We start from the raw sequence: 20781 nt of genomic DNA, 5'->3' as shown, positions 1-20781 counted from the left end.
AGCCCCCGCCCCCCTGCGCACCCCGGCCGGCACATGCGCGGTTGGGCGGAGCGCTTCCGGCGGGGCTATGGCGCGCGGGCTGCTTCCGAGCTACCTGCTGCTGCTGGCGCAGGAGAACCTGGAGTTCCGGCTGCCGGTGAGAGCCGGGGCGCAGGGGGCGGGGCAGCCCCCGCTGGGCACGTGCCTCCTGCCGGGCAGGAGCTGGGGGGTAGCTCGTCCCTGCAGCACCATCGGTGTGTGCGAGCGGAGGGGGAGTGCAAACCTCGGCCCGCCCGGCCCGCTCCCTGCATTGCCGGCTCCCCCTGCCCCGCTCTCGCTTCCCCCTATTGCGGGAAGGAGGGTTGCTGTGACTCTCTTTGGGGACTGTACCGTCCTTCCTAGCCTGGCACCGAGCTGGCCTGTGTCTGCCCCATTGGCTGAGATGGCCCCACGCCCTTGCTTGTATTTTCTGTATGTGGGTTAGCGGAGGGAATCATCCCCGCTCTGCCCTGCAGTCATTAGGCGTGAACCCAGCAACAGGGAGAGGATAGGTCCAGCAATGGCTATTAGTCAAGATGATCAGGGACACAACAACCGCATGCTCTGAGTGTCCCTAAGCCTCTGACTGCCAGATGCTGAGACAGGCCGACGGGATGGATACTGGGCTAGATGGACCATTGGTCTGATCCAGTATGACCGCTCTTATGTTCTAACTAACAGAGTATTTACAGAATTACAGATGTACCATTTCAGTTGCGGTCTTGTCCCCAGAGGCATAACTGGTTGCAAAAGCTCAGTAAATCTAGTAAATTGGGTTGAATTATCCTGCTGAATAGTCTTAGCAGTTGTTTTTATGGCTACTCTGAAAGTCTCTAAAGTGGAGTTTGAGGCCCAAATATGTATAATTTAGTATATACTCAATTTCTCTCTCTCTCTCTAATAAAAAATTAGTTTGTGTTGAGTCTTCTGCAGAAATCAAGAGTTTTGTTTTCACAGGCTGGTCAGCAAATATCCTATGCTTTGCAGTATGTTTCTGTCTGGTGTATGTTCCTTTGGGGACCATTTTGTATAGCTGATAGTATGACATCCAGATAGCTTTTTTAAAAAAACACTTCTTAGTTGTTTAATGGTAGTCCTGTGTTTCAGGACTATTTCATTAGAGTTGGTAGGTCATGGATATATATATATTGAAAATGATTGGGTTAAGGTTACATCTCTTATTTATTCCCCTTGCTTGCATGAAGATTTCTGTTTGTATATTCATTTTTTCACAGGCATTTGATGAGACTGAAATATGGATACCTTTACATATGCCTTTACACTTCAGTCCAGGTTGCTCAGTTGAGTCAAAAGTTCTTTCAGATATATGAAACAAACAAACTTACTTGCCTTTTTTACATGTTTGTTAACAAGTATCCATAGGGTAAAGTTCTGGTTAGATCATTTATTAGAATCCATGAGGAATCCAGTTTAATTCTGGATTATGTTGGTTTTTGTCAATATCTGTTTTTTATTAAGGATGCTAAAGGATAGTTTGGTAATGTTATTGACATTGCAAATATCTCTGTAGTTGGTGAGATTGAAGACATCTCCACTTGTGCATGTTGGGCTAACTAGCGTACCTGGCTATGTCTCAAGGAGTGTTCTTATGTTATTTGTTTTAAGCTTCCCATTTGAAGGGTTTCCTGGCTATTTTTGTTAGTGTTGCAATATTTTGTCTGATGTTTACAGCACTATGTCAGTTCTTAAGTTTGAGTTTCTGAGGTTTTGCTTTAGTTCCTGTCTTGTTTTAATGGAGGACTGTGACTCTATCTCCTTTTTTCCCCATGTAGAGCCATGTGTCCTTGCTACAGTCTTGGGCTGAGAGACTGTGTGAGAGAGGCTAGGGGAGCTCAGTGAATGGCAGATTTTAATTCTGTGTTGGTGTTGGTTGTGGTGGTATTATTGACGGGGAAAGGAAGGAGATTTATATAGGCAAATTTTAGGCATACTAAGTAGGCAAAGCAACAAAACCAGAGCAAACTCAACTGTCTCATAGGGTGTATCTACACAGGAATAAAAAATCTGTTGCTGGCCTGTGTCAGCTGACTCAGGCTTGTGGGGCTCAGATTCTGGGGTTGAAAAAGCATTGTGTAGAAATTCAGACTCGAGCTGGAGGGTCCCAGAGCTTGGGCTCCAGCCTGAGTGTGGACATTTACAGAGTGATTTTTAGTCCCACGAGCCTAAGTCAGCTGATCCAGGCCCGTTGTGGCCATGCCGCAGGTCTTTTATCCCTGTGTAGACACACCCATAGATACATATAAAAAGAGCGAGGAGAAAAAACAAGAGTGTGTTTTTTAGCTCTACTGAATATATCTTCATTGGCTGTTTCAGGGCACAGAGTATCTTGTCTTCTCTTCTCTTCAAACTTCGGTACCAGGTAGGATTTTCAGAGATGATGAAGGCCACTTTTAAGTTTGGAATTATGTTTGGAAAGCAGCTAGCACACTGTGGGCGCTATTGGAAACAAATACAGTAAAAGATGTGTTATCCGGCACTTTACCAACCGGAAAGCTCTAGAAACTGGCATTTTGGGAGGGGTTGCGGGGCGCGGGCTCTGGGAGGGAGTTTGGGGTTAGGAGGGAGCTTGGGGTGGGGTTTGGGACATGGGAGGGGTTTTGGGGTGCCAGATTTGGGCAGCGCTCACCTCAGGCAGCTCATTGCAAGTGGTGACATGTCCCTGCTGCTCCTAGGTGGAGGAACAGCCATGGAGGCACTGTGCGCTGCCCCCACCCCACCCCACCCCAACCTCTGGCTCCGCCTGCAGGCAGAGACAGTGCACAGAGCTGCGGGCCATGCCTCTGCCTAGGAGCAGCAGGGACATGTCGCTACTTGTGGGGAGCCGCCCGAGGTGAGCACTGCCCAGATCCGGCACCCCAAAAGCCCTCCTGGGCTCCAGCCCTGAGCCTCCTCCGACACCCAAACTCCTCCCCTAAGTTAACCAGAATTTTTGACTTATCAGCACCCCCTGTTCCCCCAGCATGCTGGATAACAAAGATTTTACTGTAATTATAAACTCTCCTTTTTAACATTGTCAGGAAACATCACCAACCCACATGTAATATCTACTCATGCACCCCTGTGGTCCCATGACTACTGTGATCATAATGAACCAACTAATGGCATTTTATTCACCTTGTGCAAGCTGGCGAGTAACTTGCTTTTGGAAAACTCTAGCATCCTCTTATTTTCTATAGAAAATAAACGAGGAAAAGGGTCATAATAGCAGACTTACTAAAATAGTGGATGACTAGCATTATCCAGTGATATTTGGTAATACTGAATGACTCCTTCCCTTTGTCTTCCATCCCCATGTAATTCTCAGTCCTTAATAAAATGTGGGCATATATATTTATAAGGATAATTTTGTGAGGAAATAGGTAGTCATCTGTTAGAAAATGAATGGGAAGTTCATCATTTCAGGATATATATTGATATGAATAGATCACCAAGAGAAGTATCTTGAGAAACAACAGAGACATCAGAGATTGAAAGCCTATTCTAGTTCATTATTCTCTTGTTCCTTGGTACTTAATGGTTGCTTGGGGATTCATAATTTTCCTGCTTCAGTTTATAGTCTCTAACTTCAGTTACTATGGAAAATGCACCCAACAGAGCAAGTTATCAAGATCTCTGTAAGCAGAGAAGGAAGCAGAAACAGTGGACTCCTGCCGTTGTTTTCCTCAGGAGGGACTTGCCTTGCTAAAAATACACTTGAATCTTTCTATGACTAGACCCATTACCTAGAATTCAATTATAGTTATAGTGAGTGTACGACCTTGTTAAATATTAGCAATTTCTGAGAGAGGTAAGTATAAAAATGAAGCACACTGGAGCTTGATAAAATGATTAGGCTAATTTTTAACCTAATCGCACTGTGCATTGGATTACTGATCAATGTATTACTACTATCAAAGGGTACTTGTAGGCTGTAGTAACCAAAAAAAAAAAAGGCTCATTTTTAAAGTGGAATATTTAAGTAGTCATTCGCTACCACAGTGTCAGATTTTTCTCCTCTCCTAAGATTTTCAATAGTTGGCTCCTCCTATAAATTGATATTGGACATAAGAACTATTATAATGTTGTAGAAGTCTCTTTGAAATTTTGTTTGTAGTATAAAGTTATTGTAGATGTAGTATGTGAAATTATGGTATGGAAACAATACTTCTGTTTTCTAAAAAATGTTTTGTCCTACAATGTTTTCATTGTAGGAGATAAAGTCCTTGCTCTCACTTTGTGGTGGACAATTCAGCAGTCAACAAGAAATTCGTATAAATGTAAGTTGTAATATTTTACTTGAAGTATATATATGTGGGCTACTTGTGATAGATTGACTTGACATGTATTTTCTTTGTATTATCTTTATTCATTGTGAGTAGCTGATCAAATTTCAAAGATGCTTGGGAGAAGAGAGAATTTTCCAAAAACTGTCATTGCTGGAGTTTGTGGCTGCCTTACGTTCAATTTCATGACATTTCTGTGTGTGTGTTGTGTGCATGTAACACAAAAACTTTTGAAATCTGCATCCAGTCAATACCAAAATTTTAGGGAACACTCTAAACATCAGCTGTCAGAAGCCTATTGATTTTGGAAGACCAAAAGGGGGGAAACGGAGGGCATGTGCTGCTGCTGTGTTTAGCACGGTCACAGCTTCAAGCATTCTGCAATTGTCTATAGATCAAACAACTGGTTGATGGCAACCATCAACACTGTCCAGCATAACAATACTCCTACTTATCCTCCCAACAGAGTTTTAAATGCTGACACTCTGAATGACTTATTTCCCAGAAAAATAATGGTATGGGGGATCCTGGTATAGGAGGAGTGGGGGGCACACAGAGCCCCTGGCAGGGAAAAGGAGAATAGGAGACCCAGAAATAAGGGGAGGAGCTATGTGGGGCACACAGAATCCCCAAGTGATGGAGATTGGGGGTACCTCATATTGGCAGATGGGATACATGGAGCCCCGCCATGGGGGTATGGAGGTTCACACAGAGTTTCTGGCTTTGAATGTGGGGTATTATAGGAGACTTGGGCGGGGGGAAAATGGTGGGTGTCACACAGTCTGAAGTGACTTACGAACATGAGTGTCTACCTCAGGGCAGACTTTAAAAAAGCAGGGCAGAAACCCTAATGTGGTTGTACATTCTGTAATTAGATTTCACCAACACAGTAATAAATGTAAACTTCTGAAGCACTTTAACAGACTTACGATGGAGTCACGGACAGTCCCCTTGGGCATTCCAGTCTATCTTGTTGCCCAAGCAAGCTGGGCTATGTGATAGATCAGGGGTGGGCAAACTATGGCCCAGGGACTGCATCTGGCGCTCTAGACATTTTAATCTGACCCTCAAGTTCCTGGCAGGGCGCAGGATCCGGGGTTTGCCACGCTCCGGTGCTCCAGCTGGGGAGCGGGGTTGGGGGCTTGCCCTGCTCCATGCGGCTCCTGGAAGCAGCAGCATGTCTCCCCTCTGCCTCCTACACATAGGGGCATCCAGGGGGCTCTGCAGACTGCCCCCGCCCCAAGGGCCACCCCCGCAGCTCCTGTTGGCTGGTAACAGCGGCCAATGGGAACTGCAGGCGCTGCACCTGCGGATGGGGCAGCGCACAGAGCTGTCTGGCCGTGCTTCCGTGTAGGAGCTGGAGGGAGGACATGCCGCTGCTTCTGGGAGCAGCTTGAGGCAAGTGCCGCACAGAGCCTGCACTTCTGACCCCCTCCCGTGCCCCAAACCCCTTCCCCAGCCCTGACCCCCTCCTGCACCCCAACCCCTCATCCCCAGCCCCACCCCAGACCCCGCATCCCCAGCCAGAGCCCTCACCCCCTACCGCACCCCAACCTCCAATTTTGCCCACCATACAATTTCCATACCTATATGTGGCTCTCGGGCCAAAATGTTTGCCCGCCCCGTGATAGATGGTTACTTTAAACCAAAAATAACAATAATATTTAGGTTACTTGCAATCCCAAAGGACCAGTCACTTGCCGCCGTCAGTTGTACTAAATCTCAAACCAAAGACTGCACCTGTAGTCAATCCTGTGATAAACTAACTAAAGATTTATTAACTTATGAAAAAAATGAGTTATTTACAAGGTTAAAACAGGAAATATACACACGTAAATGAGATACAGTCTTGGACTTACAGAAGCTTATATTACCTTTTTAATACACAGAGCTGCTTATCCTTTAGGGCTGACCCATGCCAAGCAGCATGGGGATCTCTTGCTTATGTTTAGGAATCTTTGCCCCTCAGAGTCCAGACAGCATAAAGAAATCCTGTTTCTCCTTGTCAGGGATTTTTATCCTCTTTCACCCCAGAATCCAAGCTAAACATGGGATGAGTTCCTGCACAGGCCTCCCCTTCCTGGAGGGAGTGAGGAATGCAATCAACAAAATCTCTGTCCTTTGTTACACAATACCTCATTTGCCTTCAGTGGGCCATCTTGTGTGCAGGGCAAGCACTTTAATTTAATGCTTTTTTTTTTTTTCCTGTTTGGTGAGTTACACAATTACAGAGGTTTACATTGCAAAGTCTCAATATAACTTTATACCATGGGATACATATATTATAAGAAGGATTAATACATGCAACATCCTACAAGTATTTCATAGATCTAAACACATTCTTGTAACACGAATATCGATTTTAACTATGCTAACCCATTGGTAAACCGAACTGGATTTCAGCTGTGCATATGTCAATACTCAGTGAGGTCTTGGGCCTTGGCATGAGTTGGTGCCTGTTCTGCCAGCATCTCGGGTAATAGAAATTGTATGGTGGGCCATGAATGCTCACAAAATTGGGGTTGGGGTGTTGGAGGGAGTGAGGGCTTTGGTTGGGGGTGTGGGCTCCGGGGTAGGGCCAGAAATGAGGAGTTCAGAGTGCAGGAGGAGGCTCCGACCTGGGGCGGGGGAGTGGGGTGTGTTTGGGGGGTGAAGGCTTCAGATGGGGGTGCAGGCTCTGGGGTGGAGACTGGAGATGAGGGGTTTAGGGTGCAGAAGGGTGCTCTGGGCTGGTATTGTGGGGTTTGGAGTGTGGGAGGGGGATCAGTGCTGTGGCAGGAGGTTGGGGCATGGGGAGCGGCTCGGGGTGCAGGCTCTGGGTAATGCTTACCTCAAGTGGCTCCCGGAAGCAACGGCATGTCCCTTCTTTGGCTCCTACGCGTGGCCAGGCGGTTTTGCATGCTGCTCCGTCCGCAGGCACTGCCCCGGCATATCCCATTGGCTGTAGTTCCCGGCCAATGGGAGCTCATAGACTCATAGGTCAGAAGGGACCAATATGATCATGTAGTCTGACCTCCTGCACAGGGCAGGCCACAGAACCCTACCCATCCACTTTTATAACAACCCCTAACCCAGGACTGAGTTATTGAAATCCTCAAAATTGGTTTGAAGACCTCAAGCTGCAGAGAATCCATCAGCAAGCGACCCATGCCCCACGCTGCAGGGGAAGGCGAAAAACCTCCAGGGCCCTTGCCAATCCACCCTGGAGGAAAATTCCTTCCCAACCCCAAATATGGCGATCAGCTAAACCCTGAGCATGTGGGCAAGACTCACCAGCCAGCACCCAAGAAGGAATTCTCTGCAGTAACTCAGTTCCCATCCCATCCAACATCTCCCCGCAGACCATTGAGCAGACTTATCTGGTGATAATCCAAGATCAATTGCCCAAATTAAACTATCCTATCATAACATCCCCTCCATATACTTATCAAGCTTAATCTTAAAGCCAGAAAAGTCTTTTGCCCCCACTACTTCCCTCGGAAGGCTGTTCCAGAACTTCACTCCCCTAATGGTTAGAAACCTTCGTCTAATTTCAAGTCTAAACTTCCTTATATCCAGTTTGTACCCATTCGTCCTCGTGCCTACATTAGTACTAAACTTGAATAATTCCTCTCCCTCCCTAACGTTAACCCCCCTGGTATATTTATATAGAGCAAGCATATCCCCCCGCAGCCTTCTTTTGGCCAGGCTAAACAAGCCAAGCTCTTTGAGTCTCCTTTCATAAGGCAGGTTTTCCATTCCTCGGATCATCCTAGTAGCCCGTCTCTGGACCTGTTCCAGTTTGAATTCATCCTTCTTGAACATGGGACACCAGAACTGCACACAATATTCCAGATGGGGTCTCACCAGCGCCTTATATAACGGTACTAACACATCCTTATCCTTGCTGGAAATACCTCGCCTGATGCATCCTAAAATCGCATTTGCTTTTTTAACAGCCGTATCACATTGGCGGCTCATAGTCATCCTGTTATCAACCAATACCCCAAGGTCCTTCTCCTCCTCTGTCGCTTCCAACTGATGCGTCCCCAACATATATCTAAAATTCTTATTATTATCCCTAAGTGCATGACCTTGCACTTTTCACTATTGTATTTCATCCTATTACTATTACTCCAGTTTACAAGGTGGTCCAGATCTTCCTGAATAGTATCCCTGTCCTTCTCCGTGTTAGCAATACCCCCCAGCTTTGTGTCATCCGCAAACTTTATTAGCACATTTCCGCTCTTTGTGCCAAGGTCAGTAATAAAAAGGTTAAATAAGATCGGTCCCAAAACCGATCCTTGAGGGACTCCACTAGTGACCTCCTTCCAGCCTGACAGTTCACCCTTCAATACGACCCGCTGGAGTCTCCCCTTTAACCAGTTCCTTATCCACCTTACAACTTTCATATTCATCCCCATCTTTTCCAATTTAACTAACAGTTCCCCATGTGGAACCGTGTCAAACGCCTTACTGAAATCTAGGTAAATTATATCTACCGCATTTCCTTTATCTAAGTAATCCGTCACCTTCTCAAAGAAGGAGATCAGATTGGTTTGGCACGATCTACCTTTAGTAAATCCATGTTGCAGTTCGTCCCAATTACCATTGACCTCTATGTCCTTAACTACTTTCTCCCTTAAAATTTTTTCCAAGACCTTACATACTACAGACGTCAAGCTAACAGGCCTATAATTACCCGGATCACTTTTATTCCCTTTCTTAAAAATAGGAACTACGTACGGCACAACCCCCGAGTTTATCGATTGCTTAAAAATTCTCGCTAACGGGCTCGCAATTTCACGCGCCAGTTCCTTTAATATCCTCGGATGGAGATTGTGCGGGCCCTCCAATTTTGTCCCATTAAGCTGTTCAAGTTTGGCCTCTACCTCAGTTGCGGTAATATCCACCTCCATATCCACATTCCCGTTTATCATCCCTCCATCATCGCTAAACTCCTCACTAGTCTTATTAAAAACTGAGGCAAAGTACTTATTTAGATATTGGGCCATGCCTAGGTTATCCTTAACCTCCATTCCATCCTCAGTGTATAGCGGCCCCACTTCTTTCTTTGTTTTCTTCTTATTTATGTGGCTGTAGAACCTTTTACTATTGGTTTTGATTCCCTTTGCAAGGTCCAGTTCAATGCGGCTTTTAGCCTTCCTCACTTTATCCCTACATGTTCTGACCTCACCAAGGTAGCTTCCCTTGCTAATCCTGCCTTTCTTCCACTCCCTGTAAGATTTCTGCTTTTTTCTAATCCCCTCTCTGAGTTGCTTGCTCATCCAGCTTGGCCTACAACTCCTGCCCATGGTTTTTTTTCCCCTTTCTTGGGATGCAGGCTTCCAACAATTTCCGCAGCTGCGACTTAAAGTAATTCCAGGCCTCCTCTGCATTTAAATCCACAAGTTCCTCCGTCCAATCCACTTCTCTAACTAATTTCCTTAACTCTTTAAAATTAGCCCTCGAGAAGTCGAAAACCCTAATCCCAGATCTACATTTGTTTATCCTTCCATCTAGTTTGAACTGAATCAGCTCATGATCACTCGAACCAAGGTTATCCCCTACCACCATTTCTTCTATGAGGTCCTCACTGCTCACCAAAACCAAATCTAAAATGGCATCCCCTCTCGTAGGTACTTCAACTACTTGATGAAGAAATCCATCCGCTATCACATCCAGAAAAATCTGACCCCTATTATTCTTGCAAGCACTCTTCCTCCAGTCTATATCCGGGAAGTTGAAGTCTCCCATAATCACACATTTCCCCTTTGTGTTTACTTCATTAAAGACATTAAAGAGGTCTCTATCCATATCCCAATCAGATCCCGGCGGTCTATAGCACACCCCAAGCACTATCTCAGGGGAAGCTCTAGTTGCTTTTTTACCCAGTGTGATTTTTGCCCAGACAGACTCTGTCTTATCCATTCCATCGCTTCTTATTTCATTACAATTAATCTCATCATTGATATACAAGGCTACTCCACCACCTTTGCCTTTCTTCCTGTCTTTTCTAAACAGCACATAGCCTTCAATACCTGTACTCCAGTCATGAGTACTATTCCACCAGGTTTCGGTTATCCCTATAATATCAGGTTTCATTTCCTGCACCAGTAGCTCCAATTCCTCCATCTTGTTACCTAGGCTCCTCGCATTAGTGTACAGACATTTTAATTTTTGGTGTTTGGCGTCAGTGACATTCTTTCCCCCATCGTGCACAGACCTTCTACCACCAGCATCACCCGTTACTCTGGTTTCTACTCCACTATTCCTCCTTGGATCAATTCTTTGGTCCGCAAGTGTATCCCCTCTCACTTTGTTTACTTCCCTCTCCAGGTTATATTCCGGCGTGGAGATCCCCTGAACATCTCCCAACCATCTCCCCCAACTTCCTAGTTTAAAGCTCTCTTGATGAGGTCGGCGAGCCTCCATCCTAGAATTCTATTTCCCTCCTTACTTAGATGAAGTCCATCCTGAGCGAACAGTCGTCTATCCGTAAACGCTTCCCAATGACCGTACATCCCAAAGCCCTCGTTATAACACCAATGCCTGAGCCATCTGTTGGTCGCCATAATCTTGTCACTCCTTCGTCGTCCTGCTCTAGGAACCGGCAGAATCTCACTGAAGATCACCTGAGCCTCGATTTCTTTGAGCGTCTTCCCCAGTCTGGCATAGTCCTCCTTGATACAGTCCAGCGAGTAACTAGCCGTATCATTCGTTCCCACATGAAGGACAGTCAACGGATTCTTTCCCGCTCCCGCTAGGATCCTATTCAACCTCAGGTCCACATCCTGTATCTTAGCCCCTGGCAGACAGCACACCCTTCTGTTCTCCCGATCAGGTCTAGTTACAGGCCTGTCTATTCTTCTCAGTATAGAGTCTCCAATCACGTAGACTTGCCTTTTCCTGGCGACAGTGTGATTTACCGGTCTATCCCCCACACCAGCTGGCCGCAATTCCTCTCGATTTGTATTCGCCCTTACAATCCTCCTAGGGCTCATACTTGGTGTCGCCTCCATTGACTCCTCCTCTCCTTCTGCAGGACTAGCTGCTCGTCTCTTTTTCCTTGCCCTCTCTCCTTCAGCAGCTTGCTGTGCTCCATCTTCATTTTCCAACTCAGCAAACCTGTTCCTGAGTTCTATTTCTCCATCACTGGCCTGTCTTTTTCTCTGCCTGGTTCTCCTAGTCACATGCTTCCACCGTCCACTTTCCTCACCCAGCAGCTCCTCCTCAGAGTTCCTTGGTCCTGCTTCTATCCGCTCGTCTGAGCTTATCCCCTGTGCCTCATCATGTCTGTGTTCCATCATCTGCTCAAACCCCCTTCTAAACTCAGCCAGAGTTTCCACCTGCATCTCCAGTCCTCTTATCTTTTCCTCCAGCAGCTCTATCAGGCGGCACTTCATGCAGACGAAACTCCTGTCAGGTGCCCACTCCAGGACCATGTACATGCCACAGCTACCGCATCCGGTCATCCTCAGTGCGTCTGTACCTGCTGCCTCTGCCTCTATCATACCCTTCCAACTCTGTGCCTGGCAATCCACGCCTCACACTGCACCGCAGGCCACCAACAAGCGCTGGGCTGCTGGCAGACCCCTGCCTCTTCCCTTGTCTGGCTTCCTGGTTTCTCTGCCTTGGTCTCGCCTGTAACCTCCCCCTGGAAACTCCCACTGAAACTCCCCTGTTAGCAGCTCTGTTCGCTGGCTCCTGTGCCGCTGCAGCTGTCTGTGACAGGGACAGCATGCAGAGCAGAGCCCCTTGGCTGCCCCTACTCATAGGAGACGGAGAGAGACCATGCCACTACTTCTGGGAGCCGCGTGGAACAGCCCCCAACCCTGCTCCCTGGCTGGAGCGGGGCAAACTCCAGACCCCACTCCCCAGCATGAGCATGAGAGCCAGATTAAAACGGCTAGCAGGCTGGATTCGCCCGCGGGCCGTAGTTTGCCCACCCCTGCTATAATGTCCGCTTTCTACCTCTTCATGTGACGACTCAAAATAGAACTGTTGAAGGGTAGTTCCCATACATGCTACTGACTATAATCTTAAAAGAAATAGTGCCATCTACTGGAAGTCTGTTGCTTCTTTCTAAAGCAGTTGAGCCATGAGAATTGCTAGTCTTTGCAGTAGCTGGAGTCCTGATTGGATTTGTTTTTTTCTCTAAATCTAATGTGAGTGTCTAGAAAAGTGAAGGTATTAAATTTTAGTCTTAGCAGTTACTCAAAACAAATCAAGCAAGGATAACTAAATGTAAATACAACTGTCAGGTTATGCTTCTACAGGATTCTTTGAGGAAGAATGAATAAACAGGTGGACAGTCTACTATTTTGGACTATCTACACATGCTAAATAGAGCACGTGTGTGTGTGCATTCCAGCTTCTCCTGTTTGACCTCAAACATTACCTCCTCGTATTTATACAGAAGTTAATATCAGAACCAGAAAAAGGTGTTCTTGTACCTTTCACTGCGTATTGTAGTTCTAGATAAGTAATCTTAATTGTTTAGTGTATCTTGTGATGTCCTCTTCTTAGCACTCGGATTTCTCGTACTGTCTTTTTATTTCAGTCTCCATTTTGGATTCTCAATATTCCTTCAGAAGAGATGGCAAGAGGACTAATGAAAAGGACAGTATGTGCAAAGTAAGAGTTACAAATCATGTATAGCTATGCAACATGTTCAGCTATTCTGTGGCAAATATTTTTACATAGAATTTTTTTTTTTAATTTCACTGTTGAAACTTCGAAAATGTGTACTCATTAATGAAATGAAATTATGGCTGATTGAAAAGAATCCATCTTTATTCTTTAATTTTAAGTCTCTTTCGTAATCTTATCCTGTGTTCTTCATTGCAGAGTACAGTACTTATTTCTTTACGTTAACAATCTTGTAGCAAAGTTGTTTGGACATTTTGTGTCATGTTAAGTTAGTGACTTTTTTGAAGGAGAGAGGGGAGAGAGTTTTTTAATCTGTTTGGGTATGTTTTTATTTTTACATCAGTTGTAAGTGATAAGAGTTATACACTGAATTTAAAAAAAGAAGAGGTACAGAGTAGCTGCTTCTTGGCTTCACTCTTCCACTCCTGAATGCTGAGTACTCAGCCTGTGGAGCTGCAGCAGAGAGCCTTCCCAGCGGGTCCTAGGGAGGGGGAAGTGTTCCAGGGAACTAGTGCCATCCTCCCTTAAGATGAGGTCTCCTTGTTTTGGAGAATGCAGCCCTATATGCTTTTCAAACTGCAGAAGTCTGTGACCATTATATGGCACTTTGCAGACCAGATTCAATGGTCTTGGGGCTGAAAAGAAAGCCTTGTGTCTTTTTGACTGTCGATTGTGCCATATATTTACTTTCATCTATGCTGGGCTATGAGTGTGCTCATGCAAATGCACCTTTATATGGAAAAATATAGTTGTATTTCCTTTGGGGATAAATTCTGCTCTACTTCAAACAACAATGGGAAAGGAAACTGAAAGGTATGGCATTCTCAGCAAAATGTTTTTTGAAATTCACCTAAGTGGTAGTGATCTTTTATAAAGGGTGCCTTCGACAAATGTATTTCTAATATGAAAGAAAAAAAGAATAATTAAGGACATCCCTTACAAAGAATGAACCTGGCGTAGCTGCTCATTGTATTTTTTTCACCCATTGTGCCCACACACTAGTTTTAGTATAAGGTTGTTAATGGTTTTCCAGGTTGCTAGCAACGAAGGTGATTAAGTACTGTGCTCTGAAGTACTATTAAAAAAACCCAACACCAGCAACAAAAAAAAGAATGATGTGGTCTTTGCCAACAGATAGATAAATAGGTGAGATGTGGGCCTAAAACCTTTTTTTTAAATACCCCTCTAACATTAAATCAAAAGACAAAGATTAATATTCAGTTCTGCTTAATGCCGTTTATACTGTCAGCATTTCTTTAGCTCTTACTCTGAGTAATTTAAAATTTCACAGTAGATAGAAACACAGATGCTGTGAGAAGAAATAGCAGACTGTTCAAAAATGTCTTATTTTCCAGGGAAAATGCTGATTACAAATTTAGCTTTAAATAACACTTTCAGGAACTGAATATATTAATAAAATGAGTTATTCTGAGTGGCTTTTGTTGTTGCTTAATAAAATATAGCTCATTTACATGTCAGTTTGAGCAAACTAGAACCTTTGAGCATTTTTGAAAAATTTCCTTAAGATGTTAGACCGTCATCTTTGAAAATAAGGTGCTGCGCAGTAACTAATCCTTAGATACTTTGTCAGAGTTCTTAACATGATAGACTGCAACTGCACCATAGAATGTATAGCAATATATGGTACCATTAAAGTTCTGGTACTGAAAAAGGGATTTTCTGACATGAAGAGGCCATTGGATTAGGATATATGAATGGGAGAAAAGACAAACTATGGTGTATATAACTCTTCAAAAGGAAGAGTTAGGGCAGGGGCAGGCAAACTTTTTGCCCTGAAGGCCATATCGGGTTTCAGAAATTGTATGGAGGGCCCGTTTGGGGAGACACAGCCTCCCCTAACAGCCAGGCGTGGCCTGGCCCCTGCCCCCTATCCGACCCCCCTGCTTCTCGCCCCCTGACCGCCCTTGGACCCTCCACCCCTAACTGCCACCTGCCGCCCCATCCAACCCTCCCTCTCCTTCCTGACTGTCTCTTGGGACCTGTGCCCCATCCAACCACCTCTTCTCCCTGACTGCTCCCATACCCTCCACCTCAACTGCCCCCCTCACGGCCCATCCAACCCCCCTTCCCCTTCCAGATTGCCCCTCCCAGGCCCCCTGCCCCATCCAACCACCCCTTCTCCCTGTCCCCTGACCACCCCCAGAACCCCCGCCCCTGATTTCCCCCCACCGCCCTATCCAACCCCCACTCCTTCCTGACTGTCCCATCCCTTCCCCTCCCTGCTCCATCCAACCACCCCTTCTCCCTGACCGCCCCCGGAACCCCCGCTCCCATTCAGCCCCCCTGTTCCCTGCCCTCTGACTGCCCCACCTCATCCACACCCCTGACCACCCCCCGAACTCCCCTGCCCTCTATCCAAACGCTCTCCCCTGCCCCCTTACCGCACTGCCTGGAACACTGGTGACTGGCAACGCTACAGCCGTGCTGCCCAGCTGGAGCCAGCCACGCCTGCGCAGCACAGAGCACCGGGTCAAGCCGGGATCTGGAGCTGCACTGCCCCAGGAGCTTGCAGCCCCACTGGCCAGAGCATTGCGCCGGCGGCGCAGTGAGCTGAGGCTGCGGGGGTGGAGGGACAGTAGGGGAGGAGCCCGGGGCTAGCCTCCCGGGACAGGAGCTCAGGGGCTGGGCAGAATGGTTCTGTGGGCTGTAGTTTGCCCACCTCTGAGTTAGGGTAAGGTGTCAACTCTCATAGCTTCCAAGAAGATTTTTTTTTCTTAAAACTAGCAGTATAGAAGGCAAAGGAAATCCATAAAAAGTTGTTGGTGGTAATGCTAAGGATCTGTCTCAAAATGGCATAAGACAGAATCTCTGATGGTAGCTGGTCCCGTTATACCTTGGGCATTATAGCACAGTATAATGCTCAGGTATAATGATACCTAAACACTTTGGAATAGGTAAAGAACAGAATTTCAGCCTGAATGCTCTTTCTTGAACATTTTAAGCGTGAGTGAAATTTTATTGGAGAATCATGCCTGGTAGCATTAATTACTACCATGCTAACATGTTAAATGAAGGATATTTTTTAAGGATCCCATAACATAGGAACTAAAATTTGCATCTCCAGCATGTGATGCAAGAGAGGGAAAGCATCACTAAGACCCCAATTAACAAACCCTATTTCCTGAATCAGGGCCTGAATATGTTGAGCAAGAAGACTGTGTGAAATAGGGTGTTTATTTTATAGGCATAATTTTCTTCACTGACCGCAATCTAATAATCATGGAATTTCCAGGTCTGTATTTGAACTGTGGGGTCAGGGAAAATCTGCAGAGGAACTGTACACATCTCTGAAGAACTACCCAATGGAGAAGATGGTACGTGTATAAAAATCTAGACGATTAATTTCACAGTCACACAGGCTAGCACTGCAGTTTGTACTAACCAAAAGATGTTTTTTCTTTATTTTAGGTTCCGTATCTACAGTCAAACTCAACATACAAAATACATATTCATGCATTTAACAAAACACTGACACAAGACAAAAAAATTAGAAGGATAGATGTAAGTGAATTTTAAAAAAAAAAAAATTTATTTTCAACTTCATGTATTCATATGAGTACTACAGTGTTAACACGTTTACGCTTATGTTGGGATTTTCAAAAGGGTTTAAGGGAGTTAGTCATCCTAATCTCGTTTGAAATTGAATGGGAGTTGTGTACCTAACTCTAAATCTATTGAAAATCCCACAGTTGGTACTTTTCCTAATAGATCTCACTCAAAACCTTTTTATGAAGAAAAACAAGTATCAGTGTACCTATTTTACAGATGAGGAAACTGAGACATGGAGGTTTTAAGGCCAAAATGTTCAAAGTTGGATGGCTAAAGTTAAGCAATGGACTTCGGGACACAGCACCTCTGGAACTCTGGCCATGTTCAGGTGCCTTTACTTTAGGAATTTGTGTTTGGAAAACTTTGACTTAAGTGGCTTGCCCAACGTGATACAATGAGTTAGCTGCAGAGCTGGAAATAGTCTTCTGATTCCTGGTCCTATGCCCAATCTGCTGGACCATGCTGTCTCCTCGTTAACTGGAATAGTGTTTTAATCAAGAAGCATTGGTAAATGAATGGTAATTTTTGTATATTCTCATGGTCTTTTAGAGAAATTGTGACTAGTGTACTTACGCAATCTTTATAACCACCTATTTTATATATCTTGCTGAAATTTTCACTTTTAATGTTGATTCTCATTTTTGTGGTGTTGGGTTGCAGTAAGGAAGTTTGAGCAAAATTCCTTCAGCTGTTTCTCACTAACAGGGGAGTTGGGATGACTCCCCACCCCCTTTATGGCTAGAATATTTTTGTTAAGTGTCTACATGAAAAATGTCTGAATTTTTAAAGTTGACCTTGGTGTAGCTATAGTCCTTACTGAGAGCAGGTACCTTTTGGCTTGACTTGAAGAAAATGTTTTATTTTGAAAAGTCCATATGTAGTATTCAGAGCAGATCTCTTTTAGAAGTGAGCAATGCACATGTAATAATAAACACAATGGCTCCTGACCTATCTTCAGTCCAAAACCATTCAAACTATCTTTATACATCAGAAAGAAGCTAAAGAGGGCAATCTCAGTCTACTTTGTCCTCTTCCTGTTTTCTGGAAACTTTTAATGTCTTATTAACAGATGTTTTGTTTTTCTTGTCCTGGCTATTCAAAAATTTGCCCCAGGAAGAATTTGTTTTTGCTATTTATACAGGCTCTGGAATTTCTGCCATTTGAGGGGAAAGTGAATTTAAAAAACCCAGAACATATCTTCTGGATTCTGGAAGATTATGGAATGGACCCTAACAACGTTCCAGAAGACCCTCTTGATTTGTATTTTGGTAGATGGGTGAGTGGTGTAAACTATATCACATTTTAGTAATTTGGTAATCAGGAAAGCCAGATTCTAGCATCATTACTTAATTGTAAGTAAATTTAAGGCTTAAAAAAAAAAGTGATAAATTCTCTGCTTTTTAAAAATTTACTAGTTGTTCATGCCACCATATACAGTATAATGCAATGATGATGCAGAATTTTTGGAATCCTTATTGTGAGTAAGAAAAGGCAGATTAATTCATCAGTCCAAACAAAAATGAAAAGATTAAGGTGTCTGGCCATGGCTACACTGGCGCTTTACAGCTCAGCAACTTTCGCGCTCAGGGGTGTGAAAAAAACACCCCCCATAGCACTGCAAGATACAGCGCTGTAAAGCCTCAGTGCTTGCCTTCACTGGAGAGTTGCAGCGCTGGTGGTGGGTTTACAGCGCTGCACCTTAGTAACCGTCCACACCTGCAAGGCACATCCAGCGCTGCAGCGCTGGCTGTACACCTGGTCTGCTTGGGGTATAACGGTTGCAGCGCTGGTGATGCAGCGCTGCTCGTTAAGTGTGGCCACCAAAAGCGCTGTTGTAGGCCTCCAGAGTATTTGGAGGTATCCCAGAATGCCTGCTCAGCCACTCTGCTCATCAGTTCGAACTCTACTGCCCTGGCCTCAGGTGACCCACCCTTTAAATGCCCTAGGAATTTTAAAAATCCCCTTCTTGTTTGCTCAGCCAGGTGTGGCATGTTTATCTAAAAAACAAACACAGCACTTGTTTGCCCAAGCAGAGGCAGGCAGGGAATGTCTACAGCTGCTAGTGTTTGCTTGAGGAGAGAAACAGCACGGCGGGGAGGGGAGGGGAGGAGGAGGAGGGAGTCCCTCGGAGAAGCTGCTTATCTGATCTGAAGCCTTTTTGCATTTAAGAGTGATTGAGAGAGGGGTGGGGGAAATGGCCCGAATTTGCAAGGTAGGTTGCTGTCACAGTGTCTGCTCCAAAAATCCACTTTCTCTCTCCCCCACGCTTCCTGTCACACTCCACCCCACCCCCCTCTTTTGAAAAGCACGTTGCAGCCACTTGAACACTGGGATAGCTGCCCATAATGCACCACTCCCAACAGTGCTGTAAATGCTGCAAATGTGGCCACACTGCAGCACTGGTAGCTGTCAGTGTGGCCACACTCCAGCACTTTCCCTACACAGCTGTACGAAGACAGCTGTAACTCCCAGCGCTGCACACCTGCAAGTGTAGCCAAGCCCTCAGTGTAAACAGTGCTGCAGCGCTGGGAGCGCGGCTCCCAGCGCTGCAAGCTACACCCTTAGAGGATGTGGAGTACGCGCAGCGCTGGGAGAGCTCTCGCGCAGCGCTGGCGCTGCGACCACACTCGAACCTTCCAGCGCTTTGAAGTGCAAGTGTAGCCATACTCTCTGTGAAGAGATTAGATATGAGAGACCCAGTTAATTTTAGTGCCACTGTATATCCTCTTTATGGCAGCTCTACCAGCACAGAGGAGCTATACTCCTGTCCACTGGGCAGTTCTCCAACATAGGAGCAAGTCTTTGCAACACACAGTACTGGCTTAATAGTACTACACAGCCTCCCTACACTACCCCCAGAGTAAAGTTGTGTCGAGGGAGGTATGTGGCTGAAGCACCACTCTCTAGCTGTTCCAGGATCTCTGAACAACTTCCTGAAGCTATAGGCAGCTGGATCCAAATTAGGGCATCCCTGAGGCTGTTGTAACCTGCCCCGGGGACTCGGTAAGTGGCCCTGGATGACACCTATGTAGTTTAAGTTTTCCTGCAACCTGTTTCCCATGGGTCCTATTCCTGCAACTTCACAAGCTAAATATGAGTCAGCAGTGTAACACTGTTGCAAAAAAACAAACATCATTCTGGGGTGTATTAGCAGGAGTCTTGTAAACAAGACACGGGCAGTAATTCTTCTGCTCTGCTCGACACTGATTAGTCCTTAACTGGAGTATTCTGTCCACTTCTGGATGCCACATTTCAGGAAAGATGTAGACAAATTGGAGAAAGTCCAGAGAAGTACAACAAAAATGATTAAAGGTCTAGAAAACATGACCTGTGAGGGAAGATTGAAAAAACTGGGTTTGTTTCTTCTGGAAAAGAAAAGACTGAGAGGGGACATAATAGTTTTCAAGTACATAAAAGGTTGTTACAAGGAGGAGGAGAAAAAATGTTCTTCATAACCTCTGAGGATAGGGCAAGAAGCAATGGGCTTAAATTGCAGCAAGGGAGGTTTAGGTTGGACATTAGGAAATCTACCTGACTGCCCTGACAGTTAAGTAAAGCTCTGGAATAAATTGCCTAGGGAAGTTGTGGTATCTCCATCATTGTTGAACCTGCTCTTCAAAATCTCCAAACACCTCTCAGGGATGGTTTAAGATAATTCTTAATCCTGATAATACTTAGTGCAAGGGACTGGACTAGATGACTTCTCGAGGTCCCTTCCAGTCCTATGATTCTATGAACTTGGGATCTCAGAAGTTGTTGACTCAGCATAAATCAGAAGTTGAGGTTCATAGAGCAGAATATTGGAAGTGCCGGACTTTGTCACCATCTACACTATATAGGAAGTACTGCCATGTTTTTTAAACTGTCTGGGACATGGTCATCTGATCCATGTACAATAAAAGTGATTGATTTGTGTTCATACAGCAGTGTCTTTCACAATACAGCCATGGTTCTGTCACAATGGCATGTCCATATTCTATCATGCTGCAACACCGTGAAAGGCCTAAAGTCATTGTTGTCCCATCTGTACTAGCTTTGAATATTTAAACATAGAAACCTGTTTTTGATTCTACTATGGTTTGGCCAGACAGTTTGTATTAGATCAAACTATGGTGGCAGATTAGTGTTCTAACGTGGTTTGACCCTGCCTAGGTTGGTTCTGTCCAAACTGTGTTAGAAATATGATGGTTGAAATTCTCATTAAAAATGTATGCTATTTTTTTCAACAAGTTCTGGTCTGAAGACAGTTTGCTTTTAACAACACTTAAACATAGCTTAT

General features: G+C 45.1%; 1 protein-coding gene across 10 annotated transcripts in view; it reads left to right on the top strand.

The window, feature by feature from the left end:
* The first annotated feature begins 4 nt into the window (after positions 1-4).
* The window catches only part of TRMT11 (tRNA methyltransferase 11 homolog), a 58059-nt gene continuing 37282 nt past the window's right edge, over positions 5-20781 (top strand). For 9 of the 10 annotated variants that reach the window (XR_007773899.1, XM_050949745.1, XM_050949752.1 and 6 more), the window contains exons 1-6: positions 5-136; positions 4230-4295; positions 12844-12917; positions 16186-16267; positions 16362-16454; positions 17644-17778. Coding sequence is in view for 9 of the 10 variants with exons in the window: in XM_050949745.1 (XP_050805702.1) it covers positions 68-136; positions 4230-4295; positions 12844-12917; positions 16186-16267; positions 16362-16454; positions 17644-17778 (519 nt within the window). In the remaining variant the exon portion in view is untranslated. The remainder of the gene's footprint in view (positions 137-4229; positions 4296-12843; positions 12918-16185; positions 16268-16361; positions 16455-17643; positions 17779-20781) is intronic. The other variant, XM_050949743.1, reaches the window with a different exon arrangement.

The sequence above is a fragment of the Gopherus flavomarginatus genome, chromosome 4, assembly GCF_025201925.1.
Source record: "Gopherus flavomarginatus isolate rGopFla2 chromosome 4, rGopFla2.mat.asm, whole genome shotgun sequence".
In the NCBI taxonomy this organism is placed as follows: Eukaryota; Metazoa; Chordata; order Testudines; family Testudinidae; genus Gopherus; species Gopherus flavomarginatus.
This window is presented reverse-complemented; position numbering and strand designations above follow the sequence as displayed.